General features: G+C 40.5%; 1 protein-coding gene across 2 annotated transcripts in view; it reads right to left on the reverse strand.

Moving 5' to 3' along the window:
• Positions 1-21,982, reverse strand: part of Ptgr1 (prostaglandin reductase 1) — a 28,768-nt gene extending 6,786 nt beyond the window's left edge. Inside the window, exons 1-8 of one of the 2 annotated variants that reach the window (XM_026391121.2) lie at positions 21,827-21,982; positions 19,830-19,945; positions 18,294-18,339; positions 16,933-16,989; positions 12,640-12,807; positions 8,253-8,370; positions 3,754-3,909; positions 1,218-1,326 (exon numbers count right to left, since the gene is read on the reverse strand). In XM_026391121.2, coding sequence (XP_026246906.2) covers positions 1,218-1,326; positions 3,754-3,909; positions 8,253-8,370; positions 12,640-12,807; positions 16,933-16,989; positions 18,294-18,339; positions 19,830-19,935 — 760 coding nt within the window. In that variant the 5' untranslated portion in view covers positions 19,936-19,945; positions 21,827-21,982. Of the gene's footprint in view, positions 1-1,217; positions 1,327-3,753; positions 3,910-8,252; positions 8,371-12,639; positions 12,808-16,932; positions 16,990-18,293; positions 18,340-19,829; positions 19,946-21,826 lie in introns of those variants that run through there. The other variant, XM_026391122.2, reaches the window with a different exon arrangement.
• Between the last annotated feature and the right edge of the window lie 2,219 nt (positions 21,983-24,201).

The raw sequence follows: 24,201 nt of genomic DNA on the forward strand, positions 1-24,201 counted from the left end.
GTAGTCTAGAAGACTCATTTTTATTCGTAGCAGAAAGGATTTTGTTGCTTGCTATATGAGGAGCTCAGAAGTCTGTTTTATGTCTGCTGCTAATAGGATTTAATTATGTTTTATTATGTTTTTAATTATCTGTTTTATGTCTGCTGCTAATTGTCTTGGCCATTCATCTTCCCATCTGAGATATGAGGCCTATACAAGACCTTTCATAGGACTGGGAAAGATGGATACAGTTTTCTGTTGATACTGCTGTTGAACCTTTGTGAGTGTGGCGGGGGAGGGAAGACCAGTACAAGACAGTGGAGAATGGGGGATGCCGGGCACAGCAGGGCAGTGGAGAAACAAAACACACAATGGAGCATTGCTAGGGAAATGCAACTGTCAGACTGGTCAGGCCAACTGTCTTGCTACTGGGAAGCACTGCCTGAGACTATAGGACCGATAGCCTACCCTTCCCTTGAGCAGTGTCAAGTCACCCTCCACCACCGCACACCTAGTCACCTAATACCACGGAGAGCCAAAGTGTTCTAAGTCAAATCATGGCTGTCTTTTTACAAATCGGCAGAAAGTGATAGGTAAAAAACTAGAACTTGTTATAAGTGTTTCTTCTGCGCTCTTGGATCCTGTTATTTTACTTTCTTTCTTTTTTTAAAAAAATATTTATTTTTTAGTTGTAGTTGGACACAATACCTTTATTTTTATTTAGTTATTTTTATGTGGTGCTGAGGATAGAACCCAGGCACTCAAACGTGCGAGGCTAGTGTTCTACCGCTGAGCCACAACCCCAGCCCCCCCCCCACCCCTGCTGTTAATTTTTCATATTGAAATCTAATATAAGTCAGGTGTGGTGGTGCACACCTGTAAAATCAGCTGCTTAGAAGGCAGAGGTAGGAGGATTTAAAGTCTGAGGCCAGCTGTGAGAACTTAGCAAGACCCTGTCTCAAAATAAAAAATAAAAAACAAGCTGAGGGAGAAATAAAGGGGCTGGGGTGTATCTCACTGGTAAAGTGTCCTTGGTTTCAAGTGCTACAAAATAAATAAGTAAATCTAAGCTGATTTAGCAGAAAATATATGAAATCCTATATTTTATTTTAATAAATGCTATGTTCTTAAATTTCATCCATAATATCAGGAAGTCATTCTCACATTTTGATGACCTTCCCATATCTATGAAGCCTCCCCAAGCTTCCTAGCCTGTGATCACCGCATGAACTCATTACCTGGGGGAGGCAGACCAGTCCGGTTGTATGTGGAGATGGCCCCACAGATGGCAATTCTTCCAAAAGTCTTCATCTGGGGTATGACAACGTTTGAAAACTCTCCACCTACCTAAACAGATAGGAGAAACAAAGCACACCTTAAATAATCTAAGCATTAGAATTAGGAGAAATCATTAAGTCACAATTGCTATTTCATATTGTTTTAGCAGAAACAAAGTGCATTAAATTATCACAACAGTGAAGAAAATTGCAATTGAAAAAGACATTAGAAATGGACATTTCTATTTGACTCTAGAAATATACCTTATAATAAAATGAATTTTAATGTATTAAATATTGGGATTCCCTCATCAGTCCAATAGTCTTATTGCTCTACAATCTGAAAGTATGGAAAAATACTCAAAAGACACAGGAAGAACAAAGTTGAAGATTCACACTTTCTGATTTCAAAACTTACTGCAAAGCTAAATTAATCAAGATGGCTTGAAAAAAAGGAAATAAAGATCAGTGGGACTGAAATTGGAAGTACCAAAAATAAACCCTGCATTTATGATGAATTGATTTCCTATACAAATGCCAAAACAATTCAGTGGAGGTCAAAAGAATCCTTTTTCCCCCCTTCTTTAGGAAAGGAATGAAATTGAACCTCTTTCTTATACCATGCACAAACTAACTTAAAAAACCGACCTGAATGTAAGAACTCAAACTATGGGATTCATAGAAGAAAACACAGGAATAAATCTTGATGACCCCGAGTAAGGCAAAACCTTCTTAGACATGACACCAAAAGCTCAAACAACAACAACAACAACAACAACAAAAATTTTAAATTAGACTTCATCAAGATGTCAACCTTTTGTGCTTTAAAGGATACTATCTAGACCATGAAGATAACTCACAGAATGGGGAAAAATATTTGCAAACTACATGCAGTTGATCCTCATTATCAGTGGATTCCATATTTATGAAGTGCACTATGTCCTAAAATTTGTAACTTTCAAAATCAAAACTCAGAGCTTTCCCTGGTCATTTGCAGTCATGCACAGAGCAGGGAAAAAGACACAGATGTCCCTGGTAGATGCTGAACCAGGAAGGTTCAACTCTTGCATAGAGATTCAAGGAAGGGGGCATAGCAGTGTAGTTCAAGAAGCTCTCGGGGGAGCTGGGTAGGGTATGAATGCCAGCTTTGGGAATAATAGGTGCAGCAGCCAAGGCAAGTTACTTAACACTTCTGAACCTCTTTTTCTCTTTTGTAAAGAAAATAGAAGCTGGGGCTGGGGTTGTGTTTCAGTGGTAGAGCACTTGCCTAGCACGTGTGAGGCACTAGGTTCGATTTCAGCACCATATATAAATAAATGAATAAAATAAAGGTCCATCAACAACTAAGACATATTTTTAAAAAAAGAAAAAGAAAAGAAAACAGAAGCTACTAGGGAGAGGCATCTTTAAAATTTAACTTATGTGAGAAATTTAATTTAATTTATGCGAGAAATGTACATATAGGTACGTATTTCTTCTAAGAGCAATGGTTTGATGTTCCTGTGATCAGCTGAATCTGATAAGAGATTTATAACCAGATACATAAAGAACTCCTATAACCCTTGAAATAATCCACTGATTGGACAGGCAAAGTATTTGAACACACATTTCTCCAAAGAAGATACACAAATGTAGAGGAAAAGATCTTCAATATCATTAGCCATAGAGGAAATGTAAATCGGAACACAATGAAATATCACTTCAAACACAGATGGTTATAATAAGATAATGGACCAGTTTTGGTAAAGGTATAGAGAAAATGTAGCTCTCACAGATTGCTGGTGGGGAAATGGAAGATAGTGTAGCCACTTTGTGAAATAGTCTGGCAATCTCTCAAAATGTTCATCATGAAGCTAGCATGTGACCTAGCAGTTCTACTCATAGGTGAATACCCCAGAAAAATGAAAACATGTTCACACTAAAACATGTCCATAAATGTTCACAGCAATCTCATACATGTTAGCCAAAAACTATAAACAAATCATATGTGTATTGATTGATGAATGTGGTAGATCCATATAGTGAAATATTATTCAGCCATAAAAGGAAAGAGTTATTAATAAATGCTACAATATAAATGAAACTTGAAAATATTTTGCTAAGTGAAAGAAGCCAGTCCCAAAAGATCACTTTCTAAGGGGAAACAAAGGGGTGACAGCTGGTGAGTGTTTCTTATCTAAAACTGTAATGACGGTTGTATTTTGTGACTGTATTAAAAATGGCTGAATTCTATAATTTTTTTGTGTGTGTAGTGGTGGGGCTTGAACGGGGGACCTCACATATGCTGGGCAAGTGCTCCACCACTGAGCAACATGCCAAGCCTAGAATTTTATATTTTAAATGAATGAATTATATTTGAATTATTGAATTATATCTCAATAAAGCTATTTTTAAAAGAGGCACAGGTACTTTCTTCATACAGTCTATATAGAAACTGGTATATTCCTTTATATAATGCCTTATTAATAAATTAAATATTAAATCAGTTTACACTTACATTATCAAAATAGCAATCATAACCATCAGGAGACGCTTTTTTCAATGTTTCTTCCAAAGACTTTACTGTCTTGTAGTTAAAGGCAACATCAAATCCAACCTTTTTAAGATAGGCAATCTTTTCATCAGACCCTGCTGCTCCAACGACTTTGCAGCCCTAAATGGAGAGAAAAAATAAGAGCCATTCATGAGCCAGAAGCATGGACCAACTCCACGTGCCTGGTCTAGCATGGTCAAGTTCCCCAAGAACACACCTCCTACATGAGGAATACCATGATGGAACAACAGACCTCATGAGTGAAACTGGAACGAGCCCACAACCCCACTTCAGCTTGCCTTCTGTTCACTTGGTTTGAAGTTTGTTTCAAACTGCTTCTTTTTTTCTTAAATTTTTAAAAATTTATATATAACAGCAGAATGCATTACAACTCTTATTACACATATAGAGCTCAATTTTTCATACCTCTGGTTGTATACATAGTATATTCACACCAATTCGTATCCTCATATATGTACTTTGGATAATAATGATCATCACATTCAACCATCATTAATTACCCCACGCACCCTCCCTTTTGGTTCCACCCCTTTACCCTATCTAGAGTTGGTGTATTCCTCCTATGCTCCCCCTCCCTATCCCACTATGAATCAGCTTCCTTATATCAAAGAAAACATTTGGCATTTGATTTTTGGGATTGGCTAACTCCACTTAGCATTATCTTCTCTAACCTGCAAATGCCATGATTTTATTCTCTTTTGTTGCTGAGTAATAGTCGTGTGTGTGTGTGTGTGTGTGTGTGTGTGTGTGTGTGTGTGTATGGCACATTTGTTTTATCCATTCATCTACTGAAGGGCATCTAGGTTGGTTCCACAAATTAGCTATTGTGAATTGTGCTGCTAAAAACATTGATGTGGCTGTGTCCCTGTAGTATGCTGTTTTTAAGTCCTTTGGGTATAGTCCTAGGATAGCTGGGTCAAATGGTGGTTCCATTCCCAATTTTCTAAGAAATCTCCATACTGCTTTCCATATTGGCTGCACCAATTTGCAGTCCCACCAGCAATGTAGGAGTGTGCCTTTTCCCCACATCCTCACCAACAATTATTGTTGTTTGTATGCATAATAGCTGCCATTCTGACTGAGTGAGATGAAATCTTAGAGTGGTTTTGATTTGCATTTCTCTAATTGCTTGTGATGATGAACATTTTTAATGTGTTTGTTGATTGATTGTACATCATCTTCTGAGAAGTGTCTGTTCATGTCCTTGGCCCATTTATTGATTGGGTTATTTGTTTTTTCATATCAGCAAATTTTTTGCTACCTGTATTTGCTCTCTTATTTCATTGTTGGAGCTTGTATTTGCTCATTTAGGTCATTATTTAATTCACAGATCATTTTAATTATGAACCTTCTGAACTTCTCCAACATTTCATCAACTTTGCTGTCCATGGGTTCTGTTACTATAGAGTTCTGGTTTGTTTGGGGCATTTTCCTCCCTTGTTTTTTCATATTGTCTATGTGTCTTCTTTTCTTGCAGTGTGGATCTGAGAGTTTCTTCCCTATATTCTTGTAGTACACGTACAGATTGTCTGTACCTCACCTTGATGTTGGGCTTCCAGACCCTGCTGGTGTCCCTCAATAGATACTACTGCATCCTGGATCTGGGACCTGCATAAGTTGGAGTGGGTAGATCTAGGCCACTGTTGTTGACCTTCCATGGTAGTCTGCTGGTCAGAGAAGGCAACCCTGCATAAGAGGCTAGGCTCTGGTGAGTGTCTGCCCCGCCAGGAAAGGGGTGGATCCAGCCTGCTGTGTGCCTGAGCCCTGCAGAGGCTGGTATGAGTGTACCTGGGCTGCTGGGCTTTCAACCTGCTTCTTTAACAACCTATTCATTTGACTTCCTGAGTTCTCCATTTTGAGGCTTCTCTTTCCTTGCAATGATGTGTAAGTTATTTCTTGGGGCAACTTCAACTCTGGCTCATATGATGGGCAGCTCTCTAGGTAGTGCCCCCTTAGTCCTTGATTTGGTCCAAAGTACTGGGCTAGATGCTGCTTCATCATAGACAAAATGGAGAGCATTCCAGAAAGCACTCTCAGAATGAGAGCTATGAGGTAAAGGGGTCATGTCTTTGGGATCTAATCCAAGCAAAATTAGATGTCATAACCAACACATTTTAATAATATAGAATTTTTTAAACTGAATTATTATATATATATATTAGTTATAGAGGGCACAATATCTTTATTTTGTTTACTTATTTTTATGTGGTGCTAAGGATTAATCCCGGGTCTCACACATGCGAGGCGAGTGCTCTACCATTGAGACACAACCCCAGCCCTAATAATATGGAATTTTTAAATTAGATTGTTGCTGGGTGCGATGGTGTACACCTGTAATCCCAGGGGTTTGGGAGGCTAAAGCATGAGGATGTGACTTCGAAGCTAGTCTCAGAAAATTGGTGAGGCTTTAAGCAATTCAGTGAGACCCTGTCTCTAAATAAAACATTTTAAAAAAATAAAGGGCTGGGGATGTGGCTCAGTGGTCAAGCTCCCCTGGATTCAATCCCTGGTTCCACACCCCTCCCCCAAATTTTGTAAATAAAATTAGACTGTTGAAAACAAAATGTAGAATACAGGAGTAGAATATACTACATTAGAAGTTCATAGACATATAGGTTTGGTTTTTGTATAGAAAATATGCATATAGACACTAGCAGAATTTAAATAAAACAGATTTTTTTCCCATTGGTACTGGGAATTGAGCCCAGGGTTACTCTACCACTGAGTTATATCCCCAATCCTTTTCATTTATTTATTTATTTAGTTTTGTACCTCATGCATGTTAGGCAAGCACTCTACCATTGAGCTATATCTCCAGCCCAACATTCCAGTTTTGACAATTTGTATGAGTGTCTTAAATTTACCTGTTAATACACTGAGACTTTTAGATGGGGTAAAAAGATAAAATTACATAAAATGAACAGAAGAGTTGAATATAAATGCATAAGGTTAAATACAAATCCTATCAAACTTCTGGAATAAAAATTCCTTGTATTTTTAATAAAACACCTGAAATTTGAAGTATTGGAAATACTCCTTATTTATTTTGTAAGTCCAACATAAACCAAGTCTGGCTAGACACTCTTCAGTTTGGGGTGGGAGTGGGGAACAACAAAACTTTAAACTCACCTGTAAATACAGATGTGAAAATTCTCTTTAAAATATTATTGAATCAGAGCTGGGGTGTAGCTCAGTGGTAGAACATGTGCTTAGCATGCGCAAGGCCCTAGGTTCAATCCCCCGCACCAAAACCAAAAAATTATCAAGTCAACTCCAAAAGTGTAAATCTATAACATACCATATTAAATAAAACTTATTCTGTAAATACTAGAATGGTTGCATGTTAGAAAATTAATAAAACTCAGTGACTGCAAAATGAATGGGATAAATGCTGAAATGGCATTCATAAAATTCAACCTCTATTCCTATTTAATTACTTACTTCTTTAAATAAATAATTTCTGCCACCTCTAAGGCAGCCTTATATTTGTATTCCAAACCCCCATCAGTACTGAAGACCAGCCCTCATCCTTGGCTGTTGGGTGTAGCCCTGAACCCATCAGCATTCCATTCACCTCAACCCTAGGAACTAGGTCCTGAGTCCTAAATCCCAGCCTTTGACAAAGCTAGATTAACTAAACTAGATCAGCTTGGAATATTTTAACGGTGTGGTAACAAATCCTGACCAGGTCCAATCTGCCTATTGCCCTGTACACCCACCATCAGATTGGATCCCTTGAGCAGAGACCTGCCAGAATAGGAGGCAACATTTCTGTGCCCTGAATGCCTTCCAGGAGTTAGTTCCCAGGACAGAGCCCCACTGCTCTGTGCTCACTGCCCATTTCTTGCTGGTGCAACAGTTTGTAATGGAGCCACATGTGGGCAATGATTCTTGTTTTGGCTGATTTCAAGCTCCTCTTTTTTTACTTTTTTGGGGTACTGGGGATTGAACTCAGGGGCACTTGACCACTGAGCCACATCCCCAGCCCTATTTTGTATTTTACTTAGAGATAGGGTCTTAATGAGTTGCTTAATGCCTTGATTTTCCTGAGGCTGGCTTTGAACTCCTCCTTCTTAGCCTCCTGAGTTTCTGGGATTACCATGCCTAGCTTCAAGCTCCTCTATTGCACAATGCAGTAATGAATAAAGGAGGTTAAGTTGTGGCAAAAGAATGTCTTGTAAAAAAAAATAATTATTGCTTACAAAATCCCACTCAAACTGGAGGCCACTCCTGATTTATACCTGAATTTTATCAAATATCATTCAGTTTATCTTTGCAACATGTTTTCCTCATCTCCCCTACTTTCCAATCTCTAACTTCCAAGCAAGATCCACTGACTTGATTGTAAACTCCTCGAGGCTAGGGAAGATCTCTGTGTTCACACTGCATTCCCAATGTGCTCTGCGGGTTTTGACTAAATGTTGCTGGAGGAAGACACTTACCTTGAGCTTAGCTATCTGCCCCACAACAGAGCCCACTGCTCCTGCCGCTGCATTAACCAACACTGTTTCTCCACCTTTCACACCACAGATGTCAAGCAGGCCAAAGTAGGCAGTTAGGCTAAGGAAAGAAAACAGGATATGTGAGCAGATTTGTTCCTCTTTTATATAAACCTTGAAGGATTTCTTAGTAGCCCAGTGTCATGGGGCCCAGTCAAGTAAGAAATACAGGAAATGACGATTGGTCCACCTTCTTCTCTACTCCCAGATAAGAATTCAGATGATTTGAAATAGGAAGGGAATAGAGAATTGGCTGGGATGGGGCTTCATCACATCCATGTTCAGGTCAAATCTCAGGGATGAAGAAAGACTTAAACTTTGGGGCTCCAAGAATGGAGAACTCATGCCTTGTCTCCATGTAAGTCCTAGGGAGATGGTGAGCTTCACAGAGCAAGCCTCAGTGTTAACAGTGCCTTGGCTGCAGGGTGGACGTTATGCTGTGATAGGCATGAGAGGCTCAGATCAGCATCCTGAGTTTCTGATAGCTCCAGAGAGGTATAGAAGAACTTTGAATTTCCCCATGTGCCCTGAAGTGGTATGTGAGGTTAGCTTGCCAAGAAAGAACCACTGGGCCTACAGAGATGCAGTGTAGACAGTCACGGTGGGGACTGGATAAAGACACTACCATACCCCAGTGGCTTAAAACTTGGAAGGGGGTGGAATGGAAGACATTGAGAGGGAACAGCATAAGACTGACACCGATTAAGATGGAGACGTTGTCCCCATTCTGCCAGCAAGAACTCACCAAATGTTTTCTTTTACTAAACCGGCCCAAATAAGGGCCTGAGAAAGAAATGAAGTTCAGTCATAGATAAATTTTTAAGATGTATTTCTGCACCCTTAAGTTCTGTGCCAAAGATCAATATGTATTATAGTGACAGTTAAGGGACCTGCAAAATTTCAGACAAATTCATCTAAAGCTATTTCTGTGTAAAACAGAACCCACATGTGAGCATTGCTGAGGGCCATTGCCAAGTAGGAATGACGCATCGAAATTTCCTTGCCAGCGTACCCCATGTTAAATGGACTTGCCTTGGAAATTTGCTGTGACATTGCATGTGTGTTTGAGAAAGGTGACCCTGCTCAAGGACGAGGGTGGATCCAGGTTTAGGGTGTATCCTGCAGGTTTTAGGAAGTATCCCGGTTTAGGATAATTTGGATTTAAGGCGTTCCCGGTTTAAGACAATCTGGGTTTAGGGAAGTTCCAGGTTTAAGGTTATTGCTGCTGGGAATAGGGTGTTCCTGCTGCCTGAGTTCCCGTTGAGTTCTCGTGGAATTCAGAAAGTATTTGGGATGTGAATTGTGCAGGAGAACTGGGATTTCCCCAGAACGTGTTTGTGTAGAGGCCGGTGTGAGTTCGGGAATAAAGAATTGCTGTTTGAATCTACAAGGTGTGTGGTGGCTGGTGATCTTGTGCCCAGCCAAGACTGCGGCAGAGCATGACATTGTTTTATTCAGCCTCTGTTTATATTTGGGGTCCATGACAGTTGGGCCCTCTTTTTCTGAGGATTCAAATATAGTCATGAGTTATATAATGATATTTTGGTCAAGGACAGACTGCATGTTCAGGAGTGGTCCATAAAATTATATGACATTGTGATGAGGGCCACAACCAAGTTAAGATGGCGCCTGGCAGTATGCTAGGAGGAGTGGTTTCTGAGCCAACGCCAATGAGCCATTAAGATGGTGAGGATTCCTTAATGACTGACTGCTGTGTCTAGATGATGTCAATTAAGTTAAGCTGTGTGTAATTAGTTGGGTATATGTACCTCTGCTGTCCCACAGAGAAGCGGCTCCTGCTACCTTGGGTGCCTGCTACTTTGAGTTCTCAGTTTCTGCTGAGTTCACTCGCAATAAAGTAGTTCCAGATTCAACCTTCAAGTTGCTTGTCAGCTCTCGGTTATTTAACCCAGTCGGACTACGGCAACATTGTAGCTATTTTAGTTTGTGTAAATATAATCTAGGATGTTCACCTAATGATGAAATCAACTAATGAACTCATGGCACCCAACATCTGTCCTCCCTGAATCCACCTCCTTGGGATTTCTGGTCAGCTTGTATATTGACCTAAGATATACAAGGCCTTTTCCAAACTAATTTCTTTTAAAAATAAAATGGAGATAAGATGGAGACATCAACAAAAAAAGAAATTCTTGGGGAGGTCAAAGGTGAACTTTGGACTAAGGAGGACTTCATAGAAACAGTGGCTTGGAGAATAAATCACAGTTTGTATTTTAAATGTTCTTCAAAGGCCCATGTTTTAGGCTTATTCCCCAGTTGGCAAGCACTGTTAAGATGTGGCAGAGGCTTCAGGAAGTGGGGCCTTGAGAGAGGTCTTTAGGTCATTGGGGATATGCTTTGAAGGGGCCAGTGGAATGCTGGTCTCTTCCTCTTTCTCTATCTGACTAACTGGCCAACAGGAGAATGGTTTTGTTCTACCTTGCACTCCTGCCATTATGTGCTGTCTCCCCACAGGCCCAAAAGCAACTGGCCGATCTATCATGGACTGGGACCTCTAAAATGATGAGCGAAAATCAACCTTTTCTTTTTATAAGTTAGTTATCTTAGGCATTTTGTTATAGTGATAGAAAGCGGACTAACAAATGGAGATAAGATGGAATAGGCAGGTGTAAAGAAATCCTAGGGAGAAAATCAAGGTACACTATGGCTAAGACTGGACAACAACAATCTAGAGAGCAAAACACATGAGGTCTTTCAACTAAATGGAAGGGAATGACACAATAGTTTAGGGGGGGGAGGATATTAAATCTGGAGTGTGGACAGTTGAAATACACTGATTTCAAAATTTAACATCATTTATAATTTTTAGCAATGGTCCAAGCATTCTTAAAAATTGACCTATCTCATTGGAGTGATCCACCATGGCGGGTAGTCTCAACAAATAGGTGGTATGTTGCTAGAGAATGCTTAGAAACAGGCATGATGTAACTTCTCCCCTCAGTCATTGAGAACCACTGGCATAAAGTTGATTGATGGGAGTAAAAGTGCATTCTTTAGAGGCTTAGAAGAGATGAATGGGAGTCAAGATCTCCTAATAGCTTTCAACTAACTTTCTTCCCGGCTGAGTCATGGGAGACTTGCTCCCAAGTTCCCTCAGGTCTACCTTCACCTCTGCTCTCCTCCACCTGACTCACAGCGCAGAGAGAAGGATGGGTGAGATGACAAGGTAGGAGGAAGAGCTGTCACCAGCGGAGAGTGAAGGAAGGGCAGGCAGAAAAAACCAGGATGCAATCTAATTCTGGTTAATGTCCACTAATTGAAGGTGAGAAGTCATTGAGCCGCCTCTAATTTCACAATGTCTTTTGGCACTGGTGACTCCGAGTTCAAATTCTGACTGGAATATGAACTTGGGGTTATGGAAGTTGTTTTTATAATAGACTGACCATTTAGGGGTCTATATTTCTGTTTCATTCTTTAGAAGCTCTTCAAAGAAGGGAATAAGGAGTGGAGAAGGAAGGAAAAAAGAAAAGACCACACCACTTAGAGAAAGGAAAGAAATGAATTTCAGGCTGACAAAGTTTTGGGGACACTAAAGGCAATAATGGCCTTGTTTCTCCAGGGCATAAAAGGAAATTTGAGGTTTCAAAGTTCAGCTGGGAACTGAAGTGTAGACCCAGGAGTCTTCCTGAGAGATATGGCCATCAGCATATTTTAAACCTCTTCCAGGCGGAGTGACTGAACAATACTGTGATTCCTCTCAACTAAGTAAACTTCAGATCCTCTTCTACCCCATCCCTTGTGCTGGCCACTGGTGGGGATCATGTGCCATGTCACTTCTTATGGTGCTTCCTCTCTACCTGGGCGTCTGATTCCCGTCTCCTTTCTTCAGCATCAAGGCTAATTCTAGACCACCTTTTCCTTCTCTTTATTTATTAATTTGTACTTGATGAGTGAAAATTGTATATATATATTATAATGTACAATGGGTTGTTTTGAAAAAAATATGTATATATGAATGGCTCAATCAAGCTAATTAATATACATTACTTCGCATAGTAAGACTATTTTAAATCTACCTTCTTAGCAATTTTCAGGTATACAATATATTGTTAACTATAGGCACCATGTTGTACATCTCTTGAAATTCCTGTCTAACTGAAATTTTATATCTTTTGACAAGCATTTCCCCAGTGCCCTAGCCCTCAGCTCCTGCTAATCACCATTCTCCTCTCTGCTCTGAGTTCAACGTTTTTGATTCTAGGCCTATAATGCTTCATGTCTGTTCTTGTGGGCCAAGTTCTGGACCAACCAATTTGGAAAACCCGAGGGTCAGGCATTCAAACAAATGAAATATACTCATGAAACTCACCCTGGCATACCTACTGTCCCCAGAGCCAAAGACAGTGGAAGTGAATCTGGCCAGTCTGTAGGCAGCTTTTCCAGTCCTTTCCCATCAGAAATGGAGTGCGTTGTCCAGCCCAAATAAGCCTGTACAAGAGTTCCTTTGGGGAATGCTGAGTTTTTACTTTCCACAACTCTGAAAGGTAAAAGCACATCAAGACATGTGACACCTCTTCCCTTTTGTAGGGGCTGGGATGCTGTGACATTAGTGTTGTTAGTGTTCAGGAATGGGCCCGAGGATGACCTCCATGAGTGGTATCCTGTCACCTCTCCAGTTACCCCTAGTCATCATCGAACGGGGTCCCTCAGAGAGAAGTCCATCCTTGCCTCACCTACTTCTCTCCTTTTTAAGCAAGAAGCCTCCTTCCTTGGCTCCAGGTGGCCTGGACAGCAGCCTCTTTTCTTCAGGGCCTGGCCTCTACCTTTTGCCTTCCTTTCTCCTGAATCGCTAACACCTCCCCCTCCACCGCCTTTGCTTCAGCATGTGCGCAGGCTCATTCTGCCACCTCTTAAGCTCCTTCTCATCGTCCCACCTTCCTCCTTCTAGTTGCTTTTGAAGCTAATCCTTCTCACTTCCCATTTTCTTAATAACCTGCCTTCCGCCACCACTGTTCCATGAAGGTCTCAACAACCTCCCGATTCCAAAATCCAGTGGCCATCCTTTAATCACTACCCCATTTTACCTTTGTACTCCATTCAACACTGAGGCTCACCATGAAGGCTTCCCATGGGTTTGCAGGACACTGACTGCTCCTAGCTATTCCTGACTCCCTCTCTGAGCTGCCCCATTTCCGTCTCAGTTCTTTTATTTTTTTTTTCCCACTCTCACTATTCTTTACTAGCTTCCCCCAGATCATAAGATTATATAACACATTTTGTTCTAGAAAACGTAAAAAAGGTAAGATAAAAATATCAGTTATAATCCACAAACACAAAGGTAATTGCTAATATCTTTGTGTATTTTATGGAAATGTTAGTGATATCCTTTAAGATGTATATTATACATATTTACACAACTGAAGTAAATATTTTTTTGGTACCCGGGATTGAACCAAGGCTTTGTTTCTGCTTTTGTTCTTTACTACTGTGCTATATCCCCAGCCCTTTTTATTTCTTGAGACAGGGTCCTACTAATTGCTTAGGGCCTCTCTAAATTTCTAAGGCTGGCCTTGGACTTGCAATCCTCCTGCTTCAGCCTCCCGAGTTGCTGAGATTACAACAGGTGTGTGTCACTGTGCTCATATGAAGTAACGTTTGTAACCAAATTTAACTATCAACACTATATTGGTCTATGTAATTTTTTATTTTCTCCATGTCATTAAGAATCCTTAAAAAACTATAACAAGCAGCAGGCACAGTGGTGTATGCCTGTAATCCCATGACTTGGGAGGCTAAGGAGGATTGCAAAGTTATAGGTCAACCTCAGCAACTTAGGGAGACTCTGTCTCAAAATAAAAAGGGATAAGGGTGTAGCTCAGTGGTAAAGTACTTTTGGGTTTAATCCCCCCCCCAAAATTATAATGAATTTAATTATTCATTATTTTATTCCCAGTATCCTTCCTAATGTAAATTACATTTTAATTAATACTGATAAATATGAATTTACTTTTTCCTTAGACAACATTTCTACAAGTAAAATTACAAGGTCAAAGAGTATGAAAACATCTGTAACTCTTGATGCATATCGACAGCTTTCTTTCTAGAAGGTTGTGCCAACTTCTGGACTGATAATGTATCATCATCCATTAATGGATATTACCCAATGAGTGAAAGTATCATCACATCATCTCCATTACTGAGTATTATGATTTTAAAAGTCTCTGCCAATTCAGTAAACACAATACACATTCATTCTTTGATTATTAGCAAGAAATGTATAAAACCTATGGGAAGCCAGGTGCAGTTCCATGCGCCTGTAATCCCAGGAGGATTGTAAATTTGAGGTCATCCTCAGCAACTTAATGAGGCCCTAAGCAACTTAGTGAGACCTTTTTCAAAAATAAAATAAAATAAAAAGGCAGGGGGATGTGGCTCAGTGGTGAAGTATCTCTGGGTTCAATCCCTGGTACCTACCCCCAAGACTCCCAAAAAAAATCTGTGGGAAAAACCCTGGTAATGGAATATAAGGCAAAATGGATAAATGGAAAAGCATACCCTGTACTTGGAGAGAAAGACTATAAAAATATCAGTTTCTTCTAAATCAATCTACAAGGTCATTGAAATATCAATAAAAATCCAAATAAGATTTGAACAAATAGATTATGCCAATCCACTAGTCATGAAGACACAAACACCTCACTCCTTATGCCAACATACAAAGTAAATGACTAGCAAATTTGAGTGTAAAATTAAACTAAAAATATAGAAGAAAACATGAATAAATATTTTAACCCTTTTGGAGGTAAAAAAGTTTTCTAAGCATAAGATGCAATCAAAAGGCCATAATTGCAAATATTTAAAAATTTTTAATTATGATTGGATACTGTAGAAAGATAAAGAGACCCAAATATTTGCAACACTAATGCCTTTGACATACAAACAAAAACAAAAACAAAAAACTGCAAATCAATAAAACAGAGGAAGAGTCCTAAAAGAAAATAGCAAAGGACATAAATAATTCAGAGAAGAAAACTGATAATTAATTTACAAAATGAAGGTCAACATCACTAGTAATGAAAGAAATACAAACTACACATGAAGTATCAACAAATTCATCTCAGAATGTCAACACCAATGGAAAGGGCTGGGGGTAAATCTCAATGGTGGAGTGCTTGCCTAGCATGCACAAGGTCCTGGGTTCAATTCCCAGTGCAGCACATCAGCCCCAAAGCACAACACAACAAAACCAATATGGAAAAGAATAGGCATATGTGTGGACTGGGATTGTAGCTCAGTGGCAGAACACTTGCATAGCATGTGTGTAGCACTGGGTTCAATCCTTAGCATCACATATAAACAAACAAAATAAAAGCATGCTGTTCATCTACAACTGCAAAAAAAAAAAAAATACTGAAAGAATTTCCTTTAAAAAAAAAAAAAAGGATGGGCATACGTGTAAGGAAAGAGGTTCTTTAAAACTACTGGTTGGTGGGAGTGAATACTCAACCCTCCCCAACCCAGTACTGGGGTTGAACCCAGAACCTTGTGTATGCTAGATAACAGTTCTTCCACTGATCTACATCCCCAGCCCTTTGTATTCTATTTTGAAATAGGGTCTCCCTAAATTGCCTAAATTGGCCTTAGTCTTGCCATTTTCCTGCCTCAGCAACCTCAGAAGCTGGCATTACAAGTGTGCAAGATCATATCCAGGCTCATATTATTTTTTTTTTGTTGGGGGGAGGTGAGTGATTACCAGGGATTGAACCTAGGAGCACTCGGCCGCGGAGCCACATCTCCAGCCCTTTTTGTATTTTATTTAGAGACCAGGGTCTCACTGAGTTGCTTAGGGCCTCACTAAGTTACTGAGGCTGACTTTAAACTGGTGATCCTCCTGTCTCAGCCTCCTGAGCCCCTGGGATTACAGGCCTGCGTCACCGTGCCTGGCCCATACTATCTTTTTGAAGGGCAAATTGTGGTGAACTTTTCAAATAAAAAATATGCATCTTCTTTGAGCTAGAATTTATACCACTGAGAATTTAATGCAAAGCCTTCTTCTCCAAGTGGACAAAGAATACACAGATACATACATGCTCCCTGAAGAATTATTTGTAGTAGAAAAAAAAAACAGTTGTATCAGTAGCAGATTTGTTAAATGTCAGAGTATAATGGAATAATTTGCAACTTTTAATAAAGGTAGATTATATATTTACATACTGTTAACAAAAGATATCTATGACATATTAAATGAGAAAAAAGCAATTTGTTGAATGGCATATATTCCCACTTAAAACTATATAAAACTATGTGCACTAAACAATTTTTGAAATAACAATCCATTAACAACAACTGACTTTACCGTTCAGTTTCAAGATTAAATTTTTGGTTTATTTGAGTTTTTACAATAATCATTAATTGGATGAATACATTTGTTTAAGATAGTAATTAAAAGTAAGGATGGCAGAGTGAGGCAAGATTGACAATTTCACATCTTCCCTCCCTCTTGGTTAGTCAGGAAGTGGGCAGAATCTCCCAAGGGGCTTTTCAAATCAAAAAGTGAGTGAACTACACAGGCTCAAGTAGGAGCAATGAACAGAGACAGGACCCAGCAAGAGGTCAGGAAGAAGTGTATTTCCCAAGCACTGGGACAAATGAAAATAATTACCTGGCCACTTGCTCCCCCATCATTAAATCACCTTCCTTCAATTTTCTGGATGCTATTCTGAAAAAAATAAAATTCCATTCTTAGTTTTAAGAGCATGGGGGGAAAATCGTCTTGAATTTCAAGCCAAATGAACAAACCATTGGGAAAGTATGTACAGAAATAAAACCCAGATACACAAGGGTGGCACAATCAGGTGAAATCGTTAGGGGCAGTTCTGTTCCGTGACCCCTAAGATGTACTCTGGCAGTAGCTTCCTATGACTGGACAGGAGAGTCTTACCACCGTGTTGAATTGGAGGTGAGTTCCTATCAATAACTTTAAAAATATACCTAAAATACTAGCCAAACAAGAAAAGGATGCTAGTTAACATTTTTAAACTGAATTTTAGGGGCTGGGGTTGTGGCTCAATGATAGAGCACTTGCCTAACATGTGTGGGGCCCTGGGTTCGATCCTTAGCACCAAATACAAATAAACAAAGTTAAAAATCCATTGACAACTAAAAAAACCAAAACAAACAAACAAAAAAACACTGCATTTTACACTTCAGATTTGAATCTTTATCAATGAACTCTGAATTTATTTATTTATTTATTTATTTATTTATCTTTTTGGTACTGGAGATTGAACCCAGGAGTGCTTCACCACTGAGCTACATCCCCCACCCTTTTCATTTTTTATTTTGAGATAGGGTTTCACTAAGTTGCTGAAGCCTCACTAAGTTGCTGAGGCAGGCCTCAGATTTGTGATTCTCCTGCCTCAGTCTCCTGAGTTTCTGGGATTATAGGTGTGCACCACCATGTTCAGCATGAAAAAAATATTTAAAAGAAGAATGAATATATTACTTACTTTGGCAAAAATTACTGAGGCATTTATTGCCTGGAAGGCTTTTTATTCCCCCCACCCAAGTTATTTACTAATATATAAATTTAAGTCAATTACAGATTACCTAAATTAAAAGAACACAGGTCAATGGAAGGCAAGAATATCTGGCTTTAGTCTCAGCAATTTCTGGCCATATTATTTACCACAAATGAAATGGGTGAATTGGGGCTTAGCTTCTTTTTTCTTTTCATTTTTTTTTCCCCCAGAAGCAATTCTGGTGAACAATAAAAGGCAAATTGTGCAGAGCAGAGAGAAGATGGTTGTAAAAGAAGGCAACCATGTTAATCCCTCATTATGCTTCTCAGATGAGCATCTGTGAATCCATCATTGATACAATACTGGGAGAAACGCAGAAATGACAGTGTTTTGTATCAAATTAAAAATATGCATCTCCTTTGAGCATTTTAAAAGGTGCATTGCAGTAATTCAGAATAGGGTCCATCACACAGCATAAGAATTTTGAGGAGGAAGATAATACCTCATGTAAGGATCCACGGAGAGGAACAAAGCTTCAAGCAGGACCTCTACAAAATATAAGTATTCCACAGGCAGTTAGAAACTCAAGGCTTGGTGCCTGTGCCATTTTTGGCACTCTAAATAAATGCAGATAATCTTTTTGCTTCAGGGTCCGTTCCCCACCCCCTCCCCTGGGCTGGGGATCAGATTCTGAGCTTTCTACATGCTAGGCAAGTACTCTACCACCGATCTACACCCCAGCCCCTCATCTGTGCTTCCTATAGAAGAGACAAGAAGGGCTCTCATGTTTGGCCCAGCCTAGCTGATGATGATGGTAATGGTGACAGTGACAATGATGATGGTGACGATGTGGTTATTTATCAGCACTCACTCCTTGCTTTACATGGATTATTTCATTTGATATTCTCAACTATTGTTTCCATTTTATTTGAAGTTAAGTAATTTGCCCAGGGCCCCATCTGTAACCACTCAGTCCCATCAGGAATTCTATTTCCAGGGACTGAGAATGTAGGGGAGAGTACTTGTGTAATGCCCTGGGTTTGATCATGCTCACATAGGATTTCATAACCTGTCCTAATTATCATGAAAGAATGTGTATTTTGCTGAAATGACCCTCATTCACATAATTTTCTGGAATTCTGCATCTGAGTCCCAACCATCACGACTTAACTGGGATAAATAACTTTGTCATGCTACTTGACTGCATCCTCTTTTCTCAAAAATGTACCCACTCATAAACGCCCCTTAGGGCCATCTTCTTAATCCATGCTCTGTCATCATCAGGCTCACCAGGACACAGAGGACATTTTCCCCATGGTCCTGTCAGAGCCAGGAAGACCAATGAACCCAAGAATGAGTTTCAATGATCAAAAAAAGCAGAGCATCCTCCATTACGACATAGAGGTTATGTGAGACCTTGAAAGGTCTTCATATGTAAGACTCTGAAAGGCCAGTGTGGCAGACTGCAAAATGGCTATAAATACCTCCTACTCTTTTGTGCGGGCCTTCTGGCCACTCCTCCCATCAGGAAATCTATTTCCAGGGACTGAGAAGGTAGCTTAGTGGTAGAGTACTTGTGTAATGCCCTGGGTTTGATCTCCAGCACTAAATAAAAACATAAAAATGAAAAAGAATTGTATTTCCCCTTGAATATGGTCTTGGGTATCTAACTTGCTTTGACCAATGGGTTATTAGAAACCAAAATACAAATAGAGGCTTGAAAAGCAACTGCATGTTGGAATTTGTCAACTCCAGCTGCTCTAATTCCAGGAGACCACTGAGATAGAGAACAGACTAGCCTACTAGAAAGGCCTCATAGAGGAGACATGAGGCCTGCACCCCAGCAGAAAACCTGCTAACCATCAACATGTGAGTGAGAGGCCAACAGAATCACTCACCTTAACTCAACCCAAACTGCCAACCTTCAGAATTGTGAATTAATCAATAATTGTTACTTCAAGTCCCCAAGGTTTGGGGTAGTTTGTTATGCAGCAAAGGCTAGCCGATACAATTTTGAGATCTCAGGGGTCTGACTTACCTCCATTTTTTAAGGGTGGGAGTTCAGCAGTCTTCAACTCAAAGTCACTATTAGTAGGGCTGCCACTGAAGTGCTTCTTCAGGGTCCACCTCTTAGCAAGAACCATCCTGAAGCTCCTAGAACAAAGTAAACATATGGTCAGCTTCCTTGAAGTGACTGGATTCTTACAGTTCTCTAGTCACACTGCACTGAGGCCAGATAGCACAGCTACACATACTACTTCTCATGTTATCAGGTAACGTCAGCCACTTTTATTTAGTACTTACTGCTTCTGGTGCTGTGCTAAGCACTTTGCATACATGATATCATTTTATCCCCAGAACTTCCCTATAGGATAGGCATTGTTACCATTGCCAATGTACAGGTACTTAAAGAAACCTTCAAAGAAAGGAAAAATATAAACTGACGTGGAACGTTTTCCCAGGCATCACTAGGCTGAATTTCTCCAGGACAGTGACCATCTGCTCCGCGTGAAAATACTTCCAGTTTCTTACCTTCCATGAATTAAATCCTCAGAAAAAGAATCAAACACAAAACCAAATTAATTCACTTCTTTCAGGTGGACAGTGCCATCATCTCAAGGCAGTCCCAGGGACGCCTGCGTGCCACTGGGTGGCGCCGATGTTACGCCCCATTTTCAGGAGCGAATTTTCTTTAGTTTTGGTTCCAATGGGGAAATCAGGATTTGAGTTTAAACTTGCCTCCACCCCAAAACAAGAGATGATTAAGCCTGCTCTGAGCTCTGGAGTCAGGAATTTGGGCACCAAACTGGGCTGCGTCACGTGGGAACCACGCCTTTCCCACCAGTGACAGCTAGACAAGCCTGCAGGATTGGTGATCTTACTCTGTTTCCTGGCCAGGACCCGGGAATGGGGGCACTGTAGCCCGGAGGGGACAGGTCTGCATTACAGAGAGAGCGCTGAGGGCTGTCCAGTCCAAGCCCAGCTCTTCTGTCTTTTTGAACAAAATAATATTATTTGTCAACTAATAATTTTATACATTGATGGGGTACAGCGTGATTTTTTTTTTTTTTTGGTTCTGAAACCTGGGATGCTGTGTTTTGATATGTGTAATACAATGTAGAGTGATTGGATCAAGTTAATTAACATATTCATCACCTTATTTACCTAACATTTTTATGGTGAAACATTTAAAATTTACTTAGTAATTTTGAAATATACACTATTTTTTTTAAAGTTTTGATAGACCTTTATCTATTTATATGTGATGCTGAGAATCGAATCCAGCCTCACATGTCAGGCAAGTGCACTACCGCTGAGCCCCAGCCCCAGCCCTCGAAATATACAATATTCTGACTACAGTCACCTTTTCGTGCAGCCGACCTCAGAACTTACTCTCCTATCTGGCCCTTTGTTATTACCTTTCACTAATAACTCATTCCCGCCCCAAGCCACTCCCAGACTCTGGTAACCAACTTTCTCAATCCTTCTGAGTCTCCCGGGTTTTTGTTTGTTTATTTTTAATTCCAGTTTCTTGCCTTTCTTTACAAAAGGGCAATTGCTGGTGATTCTGAACTCGCCACAAGCCTCGAAAGCGCCCCCTGAAAGAGCCTGGCTGCAGAAGCCAGCGCCCTCGGAGGGAAGGGGGCTGGTGCAGTGCGCGGCGTGCTGCACAGACACCTCGCAGCAGGCTCCGATCCTGCTGCGTCCCGTTCACTCCTTCCCGGGGTTCGCAGTCCAGCAAGTTTCTTGGCGGCCCCTTTCCAGTTCGTACGGCTATGGGGTGCAAAGGAAATGCAGCCAGACTTTGCCCCTTCCTCCAGCACTCGTCCCGAACACCCCAAGAACCTGCCTGGACCTGAGGCATTGGGACCTCCGGGTCCCCAGTTTCCCCTTCAGCGCTTGGAGAGGAAAGGGTAAGCGCAAACCCTCCTCAACAGGCGCGTTTCTGCAGGGAAAAAGAGGGATTGGAGGACCTGGAGGAGGAGAGGGAGAAGTGGGAGAAAAGAGAAAAGAGAATGTGGGATGTCTACTTACAAGATCTCGCAGACTCCACTTGCTGGGGAAGAGAAGGCGCAGCGGAGAGCTGAGTTTAAGGCGGTAGCCAGGAAGGTGCGGCTTCTCCGGGGAGGAGCTATTTCTGGAAGCCTGAGACCTTTGACCGCCAGAGAATCACGGGAGGGAACTCTGGAACTGAGGAATGTGCGTGTGTGTGGTGTGGTGTGTGTGTGTGTGTGTGTGTGTGTGTGTGTGTGTGTGTGCGCGCGCTGGCTTCCAATAATAGCAGCCCCACTGGAGCCTTACTCCCGCGAAAAGATGCCGGGTGAGAGAGACGCCGTGTGCCTGGTGAACACCACCTACTCAGCTTTCAAAAAAAGGGTTACCTCATCTGTGTATCCTTCCCAGACCCTTTCAGAGAGAAGTGAGCTTCTCTGCCTTTGAAGCGCCCCCTGTACACACCCATCACACTACAGCAACTGTAAGCACTTGACTTGGCCTTTCCCTGCCTCTGTGAGGAGAGGCGGTCTAAGGCAGCGGTTGGGCAGAGTCAAGTCGCTGATCTTAAGAGTGCTCTTCTTGGAAGCCTGTGCCAGCTACTTACTAGTGGTGCAGCTTTGAGCACCCATCTGCAAGATGGCAGGGGTTGAGGGAGGTGGGGAATAGTGCTTACCCCCAGAGTAACTTTGAAAATTACATACCTTATAGCTGCGAGGTGTAACTCATTGGTAGGGGGCTTACCTAACATGCATGAGGCCCTGGATTAGATCCCTAAGCGATAAAGGAGGTGGGTGTTAAGAAAATTAAATGACTCGGGAGGTTGAGGTTGGAAGATCACAAGTTCCAGAACAGCTTCACCAACTTAGAGAGACTCTGAACCAGAATAAAAAAATAAAATAAAAAATAAAAAGGCCTGGAGATGCTGCTCAGTGGTAAAGTGCCCCTGGATTCAATCCCCAATACCAAAAAACAAAATAAATACCCCCCAAAATACAAAAGAAAATTAAATGTCTTTGTGAAAGAATAAAATGAGTCAAATATCAAGTGCTTAGATTAGTACAGGAGTGTGGTTAATATTCGGTGATCTCTAGATCCCAGTAACAGTCTTCTGAGTTCTTCATAGAGATAAGTAAGTCCCAGACAACCCACACCATATCCAATTACATACAGTCAAACCCTCACCCAGTCTTTGTCAATTACATGACTGACATGGATTATACATAATATAAAATTAGGATCTTTCTAAAGATGGTACTTTACCCCTTTTTTTCTGATTTAATATCATGGACATCTCTCTAAATAAACAGATATAGATGTAGCTCATTACTTAAATAACTGTCAGGTAATATTCCATAAAAGAGTTCCTTTTAACTGAAGCTCACATCAGGAGTGAGGATGTTGTTTTTACCTTTTGCCAATCCAGTAAGTACAAATTAGTTTATGCCCTGGATTACCTAAACCAATCAAGTGTCCTTGAGTATAGGATTGCTCTTTTCTCCTTACCAGGATTTCAATTAACAAGGCGCTAAATGAAAGATTTAGCGCTCCAAGAGACTGAATTCCCCATTTTTTACGTAAGATAGCAGTAAAAGGTTTTCAGATGTTAGCTGTACAGCTTTGTCAGTTTCACAGTAAAAGGGGTTTGTTGAATGCAAAAGCTTTTCAATAGAAGAGTTGAAAGAAACCTAGGTGTTTTCGAGAGTGTATTTTGGTTTGATAGCGCTGCCGTAACAAAATACCATAGTCTGGGTGGCTTAAACAACAGAAATTTACTTTCTCACGTTTTGGAGGCTGGAGTCCAAGATCAGTGTGTAGGTTTGGTTTCTTTTGAAGTCTCTTTCCTTGGCTTATTGATGGTCACCTTCTCTCTGTGTCCTCTCATGGCCTTTTCTCTGTATTTGTGCATCTCTCGTGTCTCTCTTCTAATGAGGACACAGTTGGATTACAGTCCAACCTACAGACCTCAGTTTAATTTAATCATCCTTTTGAAGGTCCAATTTTAAATATAGTTGTATGGATTAAGACTCACTTATATGAGCTCACTTAACCTTAATTGCCTCTTTAAAACCCTGTCTTCAAATATGGTTGCATTTGAGGTACAGGGTTTGGGACTTTGACATATCAATTTTCTGTGGTGGAAGGAGGGGACACACAATTCAGCCCATAACCCAGTGTATGGTTAAAATATGGTGGGTGCATTCTGTGGGTTACAATACAACAATCAGAAACACTGGTTTGATGTATATAAAGCAACTTGCATGGATCCTAAAAACAAATTCTGCAGTAGAAAAGAAACAGAATGAGGTCTGTTAATTGTAGTGTATGCCCATCTTAAATAAGAACATGTTAAAAAAAAAAAAAGAAAAAGAAAAGGAAAAAAGAAACTACACACACATTAAATATATCACCATAAT

The sequence above is a fragment of the Urocitellus parryii genome, chromosome 4, assembly GCF_045843805.1.
Source record: "Urocitellus parryii isolate mUroPar1 chromosome 4, mUroPar1.hap1, whole genome shotgun sequence".
NCBI classification, from domain to species: domain Eukaryota; kingdom Metazoa; phylum Chordata; class Mammalia; order Rodentia; family Sciuridae; genus Urocitellus; species Urocitellus parryii.